Source organism: Oryctolagus cuniculus, chromosome 3 (assembly GCF_051225735.1).
Source record: "Oryctolagus cuniculus isolate XC-2025 breed Fujian yellow rabbit chromosome 3, ASM5122573v1, whole genome shotgun sequence".
In the NCBI taxonomy this organism is placed as follows: Eukaryota; Metazoa; Chordata; class Mammalia; order Lagomorpha; family Leporidae; genus Oryctolagus; species Oryctolagus cuniculus.
The window spans coordinates 24,790,840-24,810,526 of record NC_142869.1 but is presented as its reverse complement, the minus strand read 5'-3'; the positions used below and the strand labels follow the sequence as shown (position 1 = coordinate 24,810,526).

Genomic DNA, 19,687 nt, shown 5'->3' with positions numbered 1-19,687 from the left:
CCAAATAAATATAGGATGTTTATGGCTTTGCACAACAGGAATCTGCGTAATTTATGCAGCAGGAAGATCATTTACAACCAATTTCCAAAAGACACCAAGTGTCAGTAATAAATTTTCAAATCAAGGCCAGAGATTGCAATACTCAAAAGAGGACTATTTAGCAATATGAAGTTGTTGTCAGAAGGAGGATTTTCAGGGACACCACACCAATATAAAATCATGAAGTGTCTTTAAAGTGGCCATGAGCAGCCCTGTTTTCCGTGGCTCTGGGAAGCAGGAGGCTTGGCATTAAAGAGGACGGGGGTGAATGAGCTACAAGGGCAGGACATCTACTGAGAGATCTCTGTGCTAACCTGGCTGTCTTCCAAGCTGATCACTAGAAGCAAGTGGCCTCGCAGCCACACATACATCACGGGAGCAAATCTTGCCTTGCAGGTCCTGAGAAGAGGTTAAGGAAAGCTGCCTGAGGAGCCATTTCTCGGCCCCAAGGTGAAGATCTTGTAGCTAGACCTTCCCCATCCAATTCATTCGTTCACCCATGCAGTCCTTTACCTACGAGGACACGTGAAACAGGAATTTAAGCATCCTAGACTTTTCCCTCTACTGCAGCAACAGCATCATTTTATGTGCTGTCAAAACTAAGAGGAAGCAGTAAGCAGCTCCTATGCACTGGAAGATTAACATGTAGGGTGGAACATGGAAAAACTGGCTGGGCAACCTACCTCAATCACTCATTAGCCATGTGACTTTGAGAAAGTCGCTTAATGTCTCATTGTCTCATTTGTAAACAAAGAAAATAATAGCTCATGTGAGGAGAAAACTAGTCATGCGTGAAAAGCTCTTAAAAAGAATTGTAGAAGTTTCAAAAAGCTGAATGTTGTCAACTGGATCTGGATGGTTGTCTGTGTTTCCTACAGTAGAAAGCCAGGAGGGCAAGGATAGAAGAATATATGACTACTTCTAATATTTGGAGTACGTAGTAGCATACGTGAAGAACTCTTCTCCTCTAGCAAAGAAGTCAACCTGGAGTAAGAATGTGGGGTTGAACTTTGAACTCTCCCAGAGTTGACTTCTCTGCCCTTTACTGAGTCCCTTGGCATCTCTGAACTTCTCTTTCCTCATTTGTGAAATGGGACTCATGTTATCACTTTACAGTGTGATGATGGATATTAATAAGAAAACATTCATGAACATTCTATAAACTCCTAAGTATTTCCCCACTCTGTGTCTAGGCAATTGACTGTTTTCTTGCTTATCTTGTTCATAGCATGGAATGACTTGAAATGATCCTGTTAGGTTGTTTTTGTGCTTTGTGGCTGATTCATCCCGTTAGAACATCTGTTCCCTGAAAACAAACTATCTTACTACTTGCTGTATCACTAAGGGCTTTTGAGCAGTCTTGTTCTGAATGAATATTTACATTATTAACTTCTAGACTGCCAAACTATATTAGCAGTTAACTCCAGAAAAAAATATTTGAAATAAATGAAATCTGTGCTCTTGACCCCTTTCCCCATCCCTCTCAGTATCACAAATGAGCAGTTACCTCTTTCCCACGATTGGGAAAATCCCCTATGGATGAAGAATTCTCCTCTCTCTCTCTCCACTAGAGATATTTCAAATGCAAGAAATTCCAGTTCCAGCCATCCTTGCAGCTCATAGGCAGCCACTTGACTGGACTCTACCCATCTGCAGACTTTGAATGATAAGCTAGTCACTTCAAGAAGAAGGTGACCACATAGTTTCCATTCTGGTTAGCCTGGTTTGAGAGGAAGCTGTGACAGGGGTTCTAGCACCAATATCCGGAGGTCTACACAGGTGACATTGATGGGACAGGCTGCTCGAAGTCCAAAGTGTCTTCACTGGGTCAGGTCTGTCACATGATTTTGGCCTTCACTTTTGATTGAGCGACCCCCATACTTGGTTCTCTTAGCTATTCTGGATATTCTCTGGATACAACTTCCTTTAATAAGTGCCTTTTCTGCTTGTATTAACCAGGGTTGATAGTTTCACTTGACTGACAATATTCTTCTCTTACCTCAACAGCCCAGTATCTCAATTAAGTTGCACATTACCCCAGCCCCCTAAAAGATCCCAACTAAGCTTCCTCCTAGAAACCACTTCCATCCTCATTTTCCTTCTCCTTCTCCCAGATCCAATTGCACATTTCCTGGGGCCTTGACTTTCCATAGGGGATAACCTGATCAATTAATTCAAATCAATGTGTTAATTACTGACACTAATTTAATACTACCTCAGCATTTTAGCAGACGCTTTTAGTGCCTCAAAGAAAAAGAGAAATAAATGTACTTTAATTATAATTACACAGTGCCAGGGCCTATGAGGGCACTAGTCTTTGCAATCGCAGAAGTCCTACATCCATCAAAGACCTTATTTATGGGATCCTTGGGTATTCTGTGTACCCATCACATAGCAATACTACTGTGTGTGGAATCAATGTCTTTACAATACCTCAATGGTTCTTCATTGCATTGGAGTAAGAACAAACTCTTTAATATGGCAAATAACACCTAGCATTTGGAGTCCTTTGCTAGTGATGTGTTCAAAAATATTCAACAATTGGGTTGGGGGTGAACATTGGGGACTGGTTAGAGCCGTGATTTGTAACATTTTCTAATTTGAGTGGCCTATATACACTTGACATGGCCAATTTCAAGCCACCAAGGTAATGTCAACAAGATTATAAAATTCCTGAACAATCATCAGTTTTTTTCTCACAAGCAAATATGAGGCTCCAGCGCACCACTTCGCCAACCTGTTTTCCAGGCCACTTCACTAACCTTACCACATGCTATATTCACCACTTGAACCCCACTGGCCATTTTTATTTCTCCCAACACACCCAGGCCCCTCAACACACATCCTGAAACTTTTCATAAACTAAGTCAGAGTCTATGTTACCACCTTCCACAGCTGGGTTCCTTTCCTTCAGAGCACGTATTTCTTGTTCAACAGTTGGCCTATGGTTCTGCAGCTGTGGTTGCAATCAACCACAGGTCAAAACTATTTGAAAATAACAGCATCTGTATAAAGCACATACAAACATTTTATTTTTGCTATATTCCCTAAACAAGAGAGCATAATAACTATTTATGTGGTATTTACCTTGTATTAAATATTATAAATAATTTGGGGTTGATTCAAAGTAGATAGGAGGACATGCATAGGTTATATGAGATACTGAACCATTCTATATCAGAGATCTGAGCATCCACAGATTTTGGTATCTGAGGAAGGTCTGGAACCAGTTTCTACATGAAATACTGTATGAGTGAACTTCAAAAAGTTAGTGAAAAAATGAAATTAAAGATAACTTCGGTGCAAAAATTTTTGAAATCCATGCATACAAGGGATCTTCAAAAATTCATAGAATTTGTGTATTATGAGTAATCTATGTATGAGTTTCAAAAAATTTGCATCACAATAGACCTATTCTTTTTAAAAATAGATTTACTCATTTGAAAGGCAGAGTTACACAGAGGTAGAGGTGGAGGCAGAGAGAAAGAAAGAGGAAGAGGTGTCTTCCATCCTCTGGCAATCGGCCACCACAGCCAGAGCTGCACCAATCTGAAGCCAGGAGCCAGGAGCTTCCTCCAGATCTCCCACGTGGGTGCAAGGTCCCAAGGACTTGGGCCATCCTCCACTGCTTTCCCAGGCCATAGGAGAGATCTGGATTGGAAGTGGAGTGGCCGGGTCTTGAATGGGTGCCCATACTGGGATGCCTGCGCTGCAGGCGGCAACTTTATCTGCTACGCCATAGTGCCGGCCGACCTATCTTTTGATTCAATTTTCCACAAACATTTTGAAGTATCCTTGTACACGGCAACATTTTTCCATGAAACATATATATTTTCCTAAGGCTCTCTGCACACTTATTTTCCACATGTATAAAATAAAAACTGGCATTCAAACTTTTTTTCCTAAAGTAGGAATCATTCCAAATCAAGCCCACAGGGAAGAACAGTGTGTGAAACCTCATTCTCCCCTTCGCTCTTACCTCTTAGATCAACTGCCCAGAAAGAATTTTATTTCCAATTTTACTGTGTTTTCAAGAATATGACTCCTCTCTGAGAACAGACCAGTCGGGTCCCCTTTGTTATTGGGGTTACAGAGTGCTTGCCTAAAGTCAGAGAGTCAGTCATAGAGCTGCAGCTTAAAGCAGGTCTCCTGAGTTATGGGCCACGTTCATTCTGCTGCTTGACTGGTCTCCAACTGGTATCAGGGAGAAGTTCCCAGCTGCCAAAAGGAAAGCATCACCGCCTATCATCTTCTCCATGGGAAGTTCCCTTTAGTTTTTAAATAAATTATGTTTCCTGGAAACGAGGTGAATCGTCCATATAAAACTATAAAACGAGATGAATAGTCCATATTTTTTCAGAGATCTCTGGAAAATCAGTCTCTGTTCTTTCTAGCCCCATCAAATTTCTCACTGTATTATGCATCCTCAAGGCTCAAAGCCACTGGACTTCTGCATTCTGTTCAGAAGCTCAGGATCTTGGTGTAGCTAGACACATGCCTCCTTTCCTGGGCAATTAGAAACATCTTGTAGGGGGTATCCAATTGATTCCACCACCTGAGTATTTGAACTTTGGAAAATTATTTTCTGTTGATGAGGCTCTGTGTCCTATGAGTAAGCCTGTGCATCTTGTAAGGTTTATTGCAAAATTGAATGAGACAAATCCCTGGTATGAACTAAGTGCTCAAGAAATGACTCCATGTATTTCCATCCATTAGCAAATAATTCCATATCTATATTTCTAGGACTAGGAATGATATATAGAGAGTCTAATCTACAAAATAAGTTTCATTATAATATATGATAACTACTTAGTTCATATTATTTCATTTAGTTGAACAATCCTGTACTGAAGGGCTAACAGAACACAGCAGGTTAATATACCACCTGCAAAGCTGGCATCCCATATTGGAGGTCAGTTCAAGTCCTGGCTGCCCTACTCGAAATCCAGATCCATGCAAATGCACTTGAGACAGCAGTAGAAGATGACCCAAATACCTGGGCCCCTGCTATCCATGTGGGAGTCTTGTATGGAGTTCCAGTCTCCTGACTTCAGCCAGTAGCAGACATCTGGGGAGTGAACCAGTGGATAGAAGATTTCCCCCCCACCCCATGTGTGTGTGTGTGTGTGTGTGTGTGTGAGTCTGCCTTTCAAATAAATCTTTTAAAAACCCTATACTGAGTCCTTAATATTTTCCAGACATAAGAACTTACAAATATTCAACTCCTATCTTCAAGGACCTGGTGATTTAAACCATATTTGACAGATAATACCTCCCATATTCTTTAAAAAAAAAAAAGCTTTTTATTGTGGAAAAAAAATTGAGCATCTATAAGGTAAGTATAACAGTAAAAAGAACTGCTATTTTCCCATCATCCAATTTCCACCCTGATCAAAATTTTACCATTTTTTTCTTTCTTTGTATTTCCCAAATTCCCTATTTAATTATTCTTATAATTTTATTTTTTATGATTTGTATTTTTTTAATCCTTAAAGCTCTCTAAGAGAGAAGATCTCATCACATTGTTAGCAACTGCCACGTTCAACTCAGTTCTCTGAGGAATGTGTGATGTGTATGTGTGTGTGTGTATTTTCAATTCATTGCAGATCGGTTGTCTCCATTTCCTCTTACTCTCAGCCCCAGAAGAAAGAGAGAACAGTTGCTCACCATTCTTCACTCAATAAGCCTTCATTCTCAGAGAGTTATTGAATTATTCCTCTATCTTCTCTTTGTAGATTAAATAATTCCAATCCCTTTAACCTTTTCTCAGAGGTCCTATTTGCAGCCTTCAGTTTAATCATTTTCATTGCTCCCTTCTGGAACCTCTCCAACTCCTCTGCATTAAAATATGTGGCTTTACCACTGAATTCACTCTTCTGAGCAACTCATTCCTTAACAAGCACCAAGACTGAAGGAAAGCATCCCTCAGATAAAAGGAAGATGGTAGATGGAGGTAAGGATAGATTTCCTATGTAGTGAACCCATGGAGAACATTCACTTGCTTAAAGCAAATTAGCATTTCTTGTTGCCACTATTAAAGAGAAAGAGCTAACACCAGAACATGTTTTAAATAGTGCCAACCATTCTGCTTGACAATTATCTAAATTACTTTCAGGCAGATAAGACTACTAACAGAAAACCAAGGCTTGCTGTAGTTACACCTGACATTCTCAGAGGGCCCCAAGAAAATCACTGGAGTACTAAAGTTAATGAGACCCAAAAAGAATTTTTGATTATATAAAATATCTTTGGCCATCAGGTAGACAGTTGATTATTTACTATGCTATGTACAGTGCCACTGGTCAGTTTTAGCACATGCCAAGGATCTTTCTTTGCATTCTGTCAATCAATATAATAAATATTTCTTAAACTGAGAGTGCTGCAAATCCCAAGTAACTCTTAAGAAATGATATAGAGGGGCCGGCGCCATGGCTCACTTGGTTAATCTTCCGCCTGCGGCGCCAGGTTCTAGTCCCAGTTGCTCCTCTTCCAGTCCAGCTCTCTGCTGTGGCCCAGGAGGGCAGTGTAGGATGGCCCAAGTGCTTGGGCCCTGCACCCACATGGGAGACCAGGAGGAAGCACCTGGCTCCTGGCTTCAGATCGGCACGGTGTGCCGGCCGCAGCAGCCATTTGGGGGGTGAACCAACAGAAGGAAGACCTTTCTCTCTGTCTCTCTCTCACTGTCTAACTCTGCCTGTCCAAAAAAAAAAAAAAAAAAAAAAAAAAAAAAAAAAGAAAGAAAGAAATGATATTGAGAGGTTAATCAAATACTACTGTTCACAGTGCAATATCAACATATGCAGGAAGGAGCAGATAGGGAAACCAAAGCTCAAGTAAAACGTCCCTTCAGGACACACCTAGTGACCTGGACAAAATCTCAGAGATCCCTCCCTGCCTTTTTCTCTCATTATGCCATTGAGATGAACCAACTTCCTGTGAACCAGGAGCATCCATCACGTCCCACTCCTGCCAACATGCACAGGCACACGCAGGTGCAGGCACAGGTGTGCACTCGCACGCAGAGTCCAGATTCTTCTATCAATTTCCAAATCCTCTAAAGAAGCTGGCAAAACTCTTTGGATAGTATCGTGCCTGCTTTAGGGACTTGCTTCTTTTGAAACCACTGTTAAGAAAAGAATGTTTTTTCTTTCCCCATGTGGAAAAATTCAAAGTCCATAATTGGGGTGAATAGACTGGGTTAAGAGCAGGGAGGTGGAGAGACAGATCATTGCTTCCCTGGGCTACTTCCAGGCAAACAGGTGGTCATCATATCTAATTCAATTTCTGAAGCTGCGTTGGCCCTGGCAAGACCCTGTTTGGCATAGAACTGACTGGGCTGAGAGAGATCTGACAACAACATCCATGGGAGAACCAGCCACATTCTGGAAAATCTTCCTTGCTGAATTATCTGAAGATACCTCAGTTCTGGGTTCAAAACAGATTCATGGTCTGGCACTGAATTTTCGCATATAGGACCATTCCCAAAGTCAGATTTACCAATGACTTAAATTCCAAGATTTATGAAAATGCTATTATGTTCCTAATCAATCATTTTGATGGACAGGGCCTTATAATCACGGCATCTAAACAAGAAGCACCCTCCGCATAAAGGCAGATACTTCACCAACTGTTTACCTGTTAGAGCTGACCTGTTCTATCCCTGCTGCTCTTGATGATTTCCCATGCTCAGGCACGTTTGCCAGCTCTTTGTGTTACAGAGTGAAGGAAATGCATAGAAACACAAATACCACTAGCAAATCTACGCGCCATTGAGGTTTGAGACCATTAACAAATGGGCAATTGAAGCTAGAGTATATTAAACAGTTTTGTGTTGATAAATATACATTTATAATTCAATAGTTATGATCTTTATAGAAACAAACCTCCAATGTTGAAGAACTACAAATAGCCTCTGATTTCATTTATTTCATGGTAAAAATAGCCCTGTATATTTTTATACAGTGGTAAGAAAGTGAAAGTAGGGCCCAGGAACTCATGAATATTATTGTTATTCTGTAGTGGCTATGATGAATGGCCAGTAATGCTGGATTCATAAATCACTAGTAGACACAGTTCAATCCTTCCTGTCTTTAGCCAAACATGTACTTCAGAGACTTACATCAAGCTGTTAAAAAAATAGCAATTTATGCCACTCCACTATAACCAAATACAACTTTGGAAGAAATTGTATTGCATTTGAATTTGGGAATATCAGCTAACACTGAATATTGATACCCCCATCTTTAGAGAGTTAAAAGAAACAAGAATACCAGAAAATTAATTAGTTAATTAAAGGAAAGTAAGAGAAAGGGGAGAAAGATAGGCAAAAAGTGAAAAATCGAGATTGCTGAATTTTAAAAACATGTATCTATAGTGAGCAGGTGACATTTGCAGTAAAGGTTTTTGAACTGGAAAAGCAAAATAAATACAATTCCTGCTGACCCTCAAAAGCCAACCATTTGGGCCATTCTTAAAAAAAAAAAAAAAAGCCAGTAGATTAAAGGAACTCCATTGATAAAAATCAAATGAACCTCTAGCAAAGCTTGTTTGGGACATGAATAAATCATCTGGCCATGAATTATTCATTGTTATCAAGAAACAAGCTGGGAATTCCAGGAACTGAGCTCCAGGAGGTGCTGAAACTGGAGAGTGGGCAACTTCATTGTCTCATACCTGCCAGAAGAGAGACAGTTGGATCATACATCAGGGGACACTTAGGCTGCCTCCACATCCCAGAGGATAGAACAAATAGAGTTTAATCCATAGAACCTTAATTAGAAAACCATATACACTGAGTAATCAGGCGCTAAGACTTTTTGAGTATTGTTTCTTTGTCAGTAATGAATGAGATACATATGAGGAAAATGAGCTGATGCAAAAAATACTAGGGTGAAAGATTGAATCTACAGGGGATGCTAAAAAATTCCTTGATAAGTTGTTAGAACAATTCAGCAAACTCCTTCATGGCTTCGTGGTTGGAATTCTTGGGGGAACAGGGAGGAAGAAAATGATCTTCCAGATTTAATCAAATAATCAATGTATGTGTGTGTTCCAGGTCCAAACTGCTTTGCCGGAACTACAATAATTCCAGCTGGCATTGAAGTCAAAGTGGACGAATGTAACATCTGTCACTGTCACAACGGGGACTGGTGGAAGCCTGCTCAGTGTTCAAAACGCGAATGCCAAGGCAAGCAGACTGTGTAGGACAATTCCCAGTCAATGGCGAATTCTTAGGAGAAGATGCTGTGGCTTCTACACTGCACATGTTTAACACAAAACAAAACAAACTCCTGCCAGCTACAACAGGGTCACCAGCAAAACCTTTTAGGGTTGACAAAAGTGAATATTTTACTAAGAGGAAATTTCTCTCTTTTTCTCTTGCTATACAAAATATATATAGTACATAGCTATCTAAACAGCTTTTGTAATAACCAATGCTTGATGGTGACTTGACGACTGGATTTTTGGGACAAAAAGAAAGAAATAGCCTTGCACAGGCTCCTTCCCTGGTGATGCCTCTGGCCTCCAGCTCACTGTGTCCTGATTTGCTCCATTTTCACTCCTCTGTACAACCCACATGGCATTTTTCTCTTGTGGTCTTTTTTTTCCTCACCTTTAGAGTTTAAGAGGCTAGAATTGAATGCACAGAAAAATTTCAAGTTGTATCTAAAAAGGTTTGGTAAAAGAATTTCATGGAGAAGGCTCTCCTGACCAGGAAGACACAAGATCATCCAACCAATTGCTACCCTGGAATGAATCATGCCTTTTAGGCTGAGAACAGAAGGATGGGCAGGCGGGAAACTGGTACCTTGTCCATTAAGTGGGGGCTCGTGTAATGAGTCTTACAAACCACACATTTCATGTACAAAATCTTGAAACTGCCAATCAAAAAAAAAAAAAAATAGGCAAAGAACACACTGAATTTGACTAAAAAATCCAAAGAGAGAAACATGGTTTGTTTTATTTTTTCAGATTGTAGCATTAATCACCAAAGTTTTTCATGACAATGAATTTGAGTTTGATTTGTAACTGAACACACGGTAAAACCACTCTGTCACTGGGCAATATGAAAACCAGAACCAGGGTGAGTAGCCCCACTGTGAATCTGAATCCTCCTGAACACTTACAGCTTTTGAGTTCATAGCTGACTGAAAGCCAGTAGTACACACTGGCAGCTTTCTACGATTCAGACTGTGTTTGCCATGTTCTGGTAACAACTGCTCAGCCCTATGTCTAAAATACAGATTCAGGACACTCTCTCCACCTCAAGTGCTGATTTAAATTAAAGATTAGGGTAGAAACAGTCTTGCACAATACAGTTCCATTTGTTGAACATTTTTAAAATGTATATATTAGATACTGAACAATTAAGTGAACCTTTGAAGTGTCTCAAGGTTGCCCTGAAATGCTGCTAGTATAGTAACAGAAACAAATAAAACACACAGGGTATCTGATGCCACCTGGATTCAAGTGCAAAATGAGCAATTCTGAAACCACATGGCATAGTCAGTCGCTTATTCCACTCCCTGTCCTAAAAATCCCAGTGCAGATCTGATAGGGTCCTTGAGGAAACTTGAAGGTTGTCTTCATCATCAATGTTCTTTCTTTTTCTGTCCCACCCCCAACCTGGGTCTTGCCGTGACTCCTGTGGAGTGGCATCTTTGAAAGCAGGTGTCTCAATGTTAGTAGCATTGACATTTAGGAACAGATACTAAGCGAGGGCTGTCCTGAACAATTTTAAGATGTTTATAAGCATCGTTGGTCTCTATCCACTAGGTGCCAGTAGCAGTACCCTAGGTGTGACAACCAAATGTCTCCAAATACTGCCAAGTATGCCCAAGGGGTGGGAATGAGGGCAAAATTTCACCTGATTGAGAACCAGTCACCTGGAATCATCAGTATAGAGTATTTTCTTCCAGGGGGACATTCTGGGCAAGCTGTGGCTGCACCTGTGGCTTTGGTGAGCCTGTGAGCCCCTTGGGACATGCACAGATGCCCTGAGGGGTTAGCCTCCTCCATGGAGAGTGATTCTCCTAATGTCACAAGAACACCCCAGGATTTGTATTTCTTTAATCTTGTCAACTGGTTTTTCATTTAAAATTGTCAGCCTCTCCTCCCCCAAGCCGTTCCTGTCATCAAGAAAGAGTTGTCATTTCCAAAATTAATGTGCTGATGAGTTGGACCTGACACTTTTACGCACACTGTGCTTGTGTTATGATACAAATAGCCACGCCGGCGCCGTCCCAAGGAAGAACACCGAGCCGCCTTCCCTTAGAACACCAATTTGCCGCAAGGTTGGTGCCTTTCAGTTGCCACCATGGATACATCATATAGACAGTCATGAATCATTCATGAACAATTCTGCATGATTTATGCCTGCACTCAAAAGTAAAGGCATTCCACACCTCAGCCTGTGTCTAGACAGAGACATATTATAGAGCTTTCATTGCCCTGAGGTTGCCTGTTGCCAGCTTCAAAAATCCACACACTTGGAAAGAAATAATAATAATAATATATGACAGGAATAAGGTTTGAAACTCAAAAAACATCATTAATAGAGCCATGTAGCATTGTACCTTATCTATTATTGAGGAGTGACTATGTCCTTTTTAGAAAACAGAAAGAAAAGTGCAACTGGGAAGCCAAGGTACAGGGATTTCGCTTCAAAGTCTTGGCGCAGTGATAGTCACAGCAAGAAGTCACTAGAATGGAGTACAACATCCATCAAAAAGCTCTCTTCAGAGAGAGCACAGAAAGTGGGCTGCTCAGTGGTCTCTGTTACCAGCTAGAGAGAGGGATTTTTACTGGATTTTGTTTTTCTCAGAGTTTCACTACAAGCTATTTCCTTTAAGACTTTGTAGCACTGACATTTTTCCCCCTTTAGGGAGAGATGAACCTATACTGTGATAGAATTTCTCATAAATCCGTAAGCATTTTACAACTTCCTTCTAGCCAGGTCACTGAGAAATCCTTTCCAAGCTCTGAACAGCAGAGGTTTGGTTTCATCTGTCTTTTCTTCTTTTCTTTTCTTTGGAAGGCTTTGTGTGCAGCCGCACTGTCACCTCTGTACCACTGCTCCTCTGCCGCCTTTGGTTCTCGGCTTTAATCACAGCCATGTTTAAATAAGGGATCAACAACCTGTTTGTCAGCTGATGCTTGTTTAAAAAAAAATTCAGTTTCTAAAATCTTTGAAAAATGGTGTGCCTGAAAACTAGTGAGAAACAAAAAAAAAACTAAACGCTAAACTGTATAAAGGGGATTCTAGCAACAATATTTGATGTGTAAAAGAATATATTATTAAAAAATTATTTTGTTAAATATAAAGTGTGTTAACCAGCAAACATTGTTTGTGGTATATTTTCCTTCCCAAATGTCTTTTTTTCCCCTATCTGCATTATTTAATGACTAATTCTCCGTGATGTCTATCACAAGGAAATACATGTGTGTTTAGAGTGTGTTCAATTAGAATGAAGTCTTAGCTTTAGAATCAGCCTCTGTGCATTTTCTTTTTTTTTTTTAATTTTTAAAAATGTTTTATTTGCAAAGCAGTAACAGAGTCAGCAACACAGAGAAAAGAGAGATTTCCATCTGCTGATTTACTCTTCAAACGCTTGCAACAGCCAGGCTTGGGCAACACTAAAGCCAGGAATCAGAAACTCAATCCAGATGTCTCACATGGGTGGCAGAGACTCCATTACTTGAGTGTAGGGTATGCATTACCAGGAAGCTATACCAGAAGTGGAAGAGCCAGAACTCCAAACAGGCACTCCAGAATGGGAAGCAGGTGTCCCCTGCAGTATATTAACCGCTGAGCCCAGCACCCACACTTTCTGTCATAATACAAGGCAGGGATAACCCTGGGATCAGAGCATAGGAGGCTCAAATGAACTAGTGATGACAGGGTAAGAAATAGGAGAAATCTTCCTAAGCTCAAATCCATTTACATCATGGGTGGTAATCTACAGTTGTTCACTGGTTATTCTGTGCTAGACCCTGAACCCATAATATCTTATTCAATCCATCGCACACATCTACGAAAGAGCAAATTGTACTGCCTCTGCTCTGTCCCTGAGAAAACAAAAAATAAAGAGGTTAAATGTTTTTCCCAGTGTTACAGGGTAGCAGGAATTTTTCATTGTAAAAGTTTTCAAACATACACAAAAATTTATCAAAATAGTAAGAGACCTCCATTCAACCATTATCCAGATTCAACAGTAATAGAGACTTTGCATAATATTTCATTTTATTCTTTTCTCCCTCAGTCTTTTAAAGCAAATATTAAGAATCACATTATTGCAGCCCAGTGAGTCACAGTGAGCATCTCTTTTTAAAAAGTGAAACTTCTTACAAAACCATATCAAAGCTAATAAAATTAGTGACTCCTTGGTATCATCAATTATCCAATCCATAGTCAACCATCTTTGCTTTTGTAAAGATGAGGTATAGGGGTGTTCTCATGATCCAAACTGTCATTAACATTAAATTTGGTTGTTATTGTCTCTGAGTTCTAAGCGAGGATTCAAATCCTCCAACTGACAGCCGTGAACTCTCAGACATTCCTGGGTTTGTTCTTGCTACTTGCGGGTTTAGATTGGGATTACTATTCTTTTGAAGCTTCATGCTAAACACCCTCCTAGACAGCAGAGACACAACTGGGAATGAAGCTTTCTACCAAATGACCTCCAGAAGGCAGCAAACAGCCCCAGAGCAAGAACCATTGCTGGAGCTCAGGGCTTTTCTCCTTGAGATAACCATATCGCTTAGTACTAAGCAATATTGTATACCCTACCATCATCTGCATTGTTGGAGAAAGAAGAAAAACAAGTAGAAAAAAAAAAAAAAAGCATGGCCTCCTCACACACACGTGTTGAATACACACCTCTAGTCTACCAATATTTTCTTAACACAAGATTCGAATTTTCTTGCTTCAACTTCCCATTCACCAATTCTCTTCCTCCTATATGCATTCAGTGTGAAGGATTTCTTACAGTTTAATTTAGATTCAAGGTTCAGGGAGAAGGCATATCAGAGCAGAGAGGAGAAAGCTATGAGTAAGATGTGGTCCTATGTTTGTTTGCTTGGTTTTTTTTTTTTTTTTAGATTCTACACTGAGAATATCTTCTTTTAAAGAAAGACATTCTCAAATTTTGAAAGATAAAATATGATCTTTGAGTCAATACCTCACGTTTGCTTTCTTGCCACATTCATAATTGATTTATACATTAAATTAGGGTGACGTCTGTATCAAGGAGCCTCCATGTGTAATGTGCATCATGAACACTTGGTTCAACCTGATCAACCTTATGCTCAGATACCTAAAAGGCATATTGTTCCTTAGATGAATAATTCACAGCTAATGTCATGGTGCCTTTCATAATGTAAGAGTTAAATGGACTGAGTTGAATTAATTTCTTCTATCCAATGTTAAGAATTCAAAATTTGTTTTATATTTCAAATATTTTAAGTTGTGGTAAACATATGCTAATTTTCTTTTTAATTTTTGAAAATCTTGAACTTCTAATACATGAATCCCAAACTCCAGTTTAAATAATCCCCATATTGTGTTTGAAAGTGGATCTGAGTAGGGGTACTTTCAAAAACCTATACTTCTAGATTTAAGATTGATATTTGAAGTTTTACAAATGAATAGTTACATGGGGTGGGTAGTGTTGGGGTTGGATTTCAATATAAACCTCAGCTACCATTTCCTGAGCCCCTTGTGTATATCAGACACTCTACTGGCTACTTTATATGAGGCGAAGGCTTGTATTCATTAATCCAACTTTCTCATAAGCACTATGAAATTATTGACTGTCAATCCCATTTTGCAGACTGGAACACTGAGTTTCAGAAAAGTTTTATGGTTTTCTCAGGATCGCATGATTAGTTAGAGGCAGAATTGGCTTTTATATCAGAGGCTTATAATTATTAGACATAACACTGCCCACAAAATAGCTTATAGTGAGGCTGACATGTAAGAACATACTATACTTACACTTACATATTAGCTATCATTACTAGGACTAGTAGTATCAGAAGAGAGATATGGGGAATATGATGTGTTTGGATCTTAGATACAAGTTGGAAAGATATTCAGAAGAATAATATTGTAGAACAGGATAAATGAATTATATTTTGAAGTTTGACAAGAAATCAGGTGTGATTTCAATGTGAGACATATGACTGGAGATGAGCCTGGAAAGGAAACCTGATTATTAAGACATGGAAGATCATGCTAAGAAAAACTGGGTTTATGAATACTGCAGATTAATAAACATCATGTAAAAAGGTGGGGGGAGCAGCCATATTTGTATCTTGGAAACAATTCTGGTAAAACAAAGGATACACTGGGGTCTGGGGAGAGAGAGGCAGAGACACTACAGGGAGATAATCAGAAAAGTCCTGAAAAAAATAATGAGACTCTGAGATGATGTGGGTGAGACACACAGAACAGCTGAGACAACAGGACTTCATAGAGGATCAAACCGGGATTTGACAGTGAAAGCAGCCACCACATTTCTAACTGTGGTGATGAGAGGGCATAGCTGCTGATGACAATGGTCAAAAATTTGGAACCTATGCTCTATCTTGGGATGGCACATACTCTCATTTTAGGATATTATGCTCAAGATGCTGGAAATATATCAGGTATGCAGCATCAACCACAGACATGCTTGTCTCCAGGGCAACCCATCCTGTTTCTATTTGCCAACATTATTTCCATTTTGGTTTCAATAATAGCCAAAGCTTACCACTGTTCATTTTTTTCTTAGTATTCTTGAAATGGAACAAAGTTTGGAAGACCAAGTGTAGCAAAATTCTTTTACTGGGTTGTGGAAAATATTAATTTCACACCTTAGTGATACAGAATTTGCATATTGTGAGACAAACTAGTAAGTTTCCAATATCTCACTACACTTGTCCTGTCAGTATATAAAATGTTAGTTCCTTTTTCATATGATTTATCCACCAGGATTCTGAAAATCCAGAAAGATTACTTCACTGTCCACTGTAGACTTCTCTATTTTTCTTTCTGCAGAATATTTAGGGTTCAATGTCAAGTTAGGGCCTGGGAAAGCCTTTCCATTTGAGATTTCCAAGGGTGCCCATCCACCTCCCCTTATATTTTTCTTTGTCTTTATTTGTTTTTCGGTTGCATTCCCTCTTTAATTAATCACAACATTGGGTCAGCCAGACCCATTAACTGCATTTCTCATTTAAACCTTTCAGAGATGCAGTTGCAGATGCAATTTAATTTGTTGACCCATGATCGATGGCAATTAATAGCATCTCTTTAATCTTGTTGAAAGGTCTGTCTCTGGCTTCCAGTAGCCACCATCTCAAGGGAGAGTTATCCACACATGCAGGTTATTTTGCTTTCAGGCAATAGTTCCCCTCAACCACACACTTCATATCCATTTAAGAAGTCACCATTTCTCTACAGAATCTTCAATTATCACACAAAAGTTCACTAAGGCTATTATAATATTTGTCTGCTACAAGTTCATCATGCAAATGTTCTGAAGCAGGAACTCTGAGAAAAATACCATAAATTACTTTTTTGTCAGAAAAAAATAGATTCAACTTTTTAAAATGCATTATGTTAATAAAGTTATTGCTTAAGTGTCATGAGATTTTTCCATGTTGTGTTGTGGCCAACCTGATCCTTGCCATCCAGTGTTCTGTCATATTAATTCAAGGGTTTATTGAATCCTTCAATAAACAAGTAACTTTCCAAGTAGGAATCTAGATACTGTGGTTAAACAGAATGATGTATTCTTTTCCCGTTCTCTGAAGGAGCCGAGAGTCTGATGGAGTCGACTACGTAATGAGTTGCCAATAACAGAGAGGGAAGTGTTGTGTTCTAGGGATGAACGAGTACTCTAGGAACATAGGCAAAAGGCAGTGCACCATACTGGACCTGTGAGTGCTTTCTGGGAGATGGAATTTTTTACCTGAATTTCAAGGAGAAACAGACCAGGTAAACAATGAGGAAAGTGGTCAATGCTCTGATTGCAATTTACAGTGTGAAGTTTCTGCTGATACATGTCAGACCACGGAACTGCCCCGTTTTGTAGATAATAAAAGCAACAAATAATATGTACCTGGCACAAAACCAGGGGCTTTGAGCAAATGAAAAACAGCCAAGATAGGTCACCTCCATATTGTGAAGGAATCTTTTGTATTAATGGCAGAATTCCTTTTATTATTTAGTCTATTTACTGATCAGTGGAATTCCTTCTCCTCCCCCCCACTTCAGGTATCTAGTGTACTGCATTTTATTAAGAAAATTTTTCTTGCATCTCTGCAGGAATTTGAGTAATGCCATCCATTAATGGTATTTGCATTGTTGGCCTCAGCTAATAAACTACTACTTGGCACCAAGCTAGTTTAGCTTGTAGTGGAAGCTTGGGGCCCCTGTTAAAATGGAAGTAAACTTGCAAGATATGTGTCTTTGAGGACATTTCTAAATTTATGGAAATGACAATATGAGGATGAGCACACACTCTGTAAACTCACAAGACTAGTCTTGAAATCCATTGTCAAGACGTTTCCTTTGTTATGATTTTATGAAAAAATATTTAGAGGATGCTAAGTGACATCTTATAGATGGATTCTGAGGTTATTGAATATATAAGACATATGATTTGTAAATTACAAACAAAAATGTCTAAGGTGCTTATGCATGTATATTTGTATTGATATGTAAATAGCCTAGGTCTATATATCTATAGAAATGTAATAAGCTATAAATATTATGGTAGACTGATAACTGTCATGAAGATAAAATACTTACTTTGCCTTCATCTACCTAATACACTCTTCTTTTGTACCTATCAGTATGGGCTTATTTAGCCTAGGGTAATTCTTAACTCACCTTTGCCTTGCTGTGAAGCATTTCATAAGTTCTGCTTGCTCATAGATTTAATTTCCCATCCCTAATCATTTGTGGCTCATGTAGTCCATCAATTTCAGAACCCGAGTGAAGGAGAGTTGCTGAGGGGAATAAAAATCAAGTTGCTGTAGGACCTAATATCACTGCAGTGACAATGAAACACATGTACAAAAAAGATAAAAATATTTCTTATTAAATGTATAAAATATTAACATATATATCTGTTTGGGTTTTTTTCTTTGCATTTGTTTGGGGCTTCCCTTTTTGCAACTAGACAAGCATTTCTGCTTGAAAAGGCTTTTGATCTATTTATTTGCTCTGTTCACTATCTGATATGGACCTGTAGGGTACCACTCCCATGAGATGAACTGAGAACAGCTTCCCTGGGTATTCAGATATGCAAAAGGTACTCGTATGCAGCTCAAGGGGAATTGTCTCCAGGCCACTTTGCTTCTTTATATAGCACGTACTTGTGTCCTGTTGGTTGGTCTGGGTACAGTTTGCAGTTCCCCGGGGGAACCCCACAAAGTTTCATGAGGTTCTCAACACTCAATTGCCATTTTCTCACCTAACAAGTTTCCTCCTCTCAGGAATGTTAACTTTAATTGCCTGTGTTTTCTTTATATACTCACCTGCACCTTCTAGTTCGGGAGTTAGTGAGCACTTTACAGGGCATACTCTAAAGATACATGGTAGTGTGAGTCACCAACAACACTCAAAAAGGAGAACAGAGCCAACCAGGGTCCCATTTCCTATTCTGTTTCTTCCAGCACAATATTCACCAGTGTCACTCCCCCTCTTGGTGGAGGAACGACACAGGACCCTGTGCTGTTCTTTTGTCTGCTCGGCCCTCCCCGGGTTTGCTGCTGGTTCTTCCCGGGTTGGCTACCATCCCTTCCACCTCCGTGGAAGGGCGGTTCCCCCTGCCACTTTCCCCACTTCGGCGGGGGAGCGGCACACCGCCGGCCGGCTCTCTCGGGGGCTGCACAGGTATTCCCTCAGATGTTCCTGGTGCATGTTGTCTCTCTCCTCCTTTATAGTCCTCTTCCACCAATCCCAACTCTGCTACCCACACGCCGAGTACGCTGCTCTCCTCCAATCAGGAGCAGGTCCTGCTGTTTATTGGTTGAACTGGAGGCAGCTGTGTAGAAGCTGTTTCCTCCTCTCCCAGCGCCATATTGTGGGAGAGCAGATGCATAAAATAAGTCTTAATTCGAGTAACAGTCTAGTCCGAGTTGCTCCCCACAACCAGCAGCAAGGACACCAGCTACCAAAACTCCAAAACTCCAGACTGGTCAGTCTTTAACAGCTTCAGTGTAATATCACAACAAGGTCTTCATTTTTTTCATGATTCCTGAAATCAACTTTAAGCAACGCTTAAAGCAGCAAAGATGGAAAGTGATGCATCTGCAAAAGCATAAATTCACTTTAAAAATGAGACAGGTGTGCAGAATTCTGATATGTCACAACACCAGTATAGTATGAAATTATATACATTTCCTTGCTTTGTACATGTAGAAGTAAAACTAGAACATGCATGGATAATTCCATATTCCACCCCATTGATCTGCACTTGAGAAAATGGAAAGCTAGTCATCAAACTTATATTCCTATTGATATCAACTCAACAAAACATTTTTTGCTTACCATACAATTTATAGTCCAGTAATTATAAATCCACAGTGTGTAAGTTAAGTGGATAGTACCATACCATTTTCTTTAGTTGTCCTCCAGAAAAATAAAAAGGCATAC

At 39.6% G+C, this 19,687-nt stretch overlaps 1 protein-coding gene across 3 annotated transcripts in view; it reads left to right on the top strand.

Annotated features, from left to right (window-relative positions):
* VWC2L (von Willebrand factor C domain containing 2 like) overlaps positions 1-14,469 on the top strand; it is a 165,547-nt gene extending 151,078 nt beyond the window's left edge. The window contains exon 3 of one of the 3 annotated variants that reach the window (XM_051849156.3): positions 9,095-14,469. In XM_051849156.3, the coding sequence (XP_051705116.1) occupies positions 9,095-9,124 (30 nt within the window). In that variant the 3' untranslated portion in view covers positions 9,125-14,469. The remainder of the gene's footprint in view (positions 1-9,094) is intronic. The other 2 variants (XM_002712459.6, XM_051849155.3) reach the window with 2 other exon arrangements.
* Positions 14,470-19,687: the final 5,218 nt, after the last annotated feature.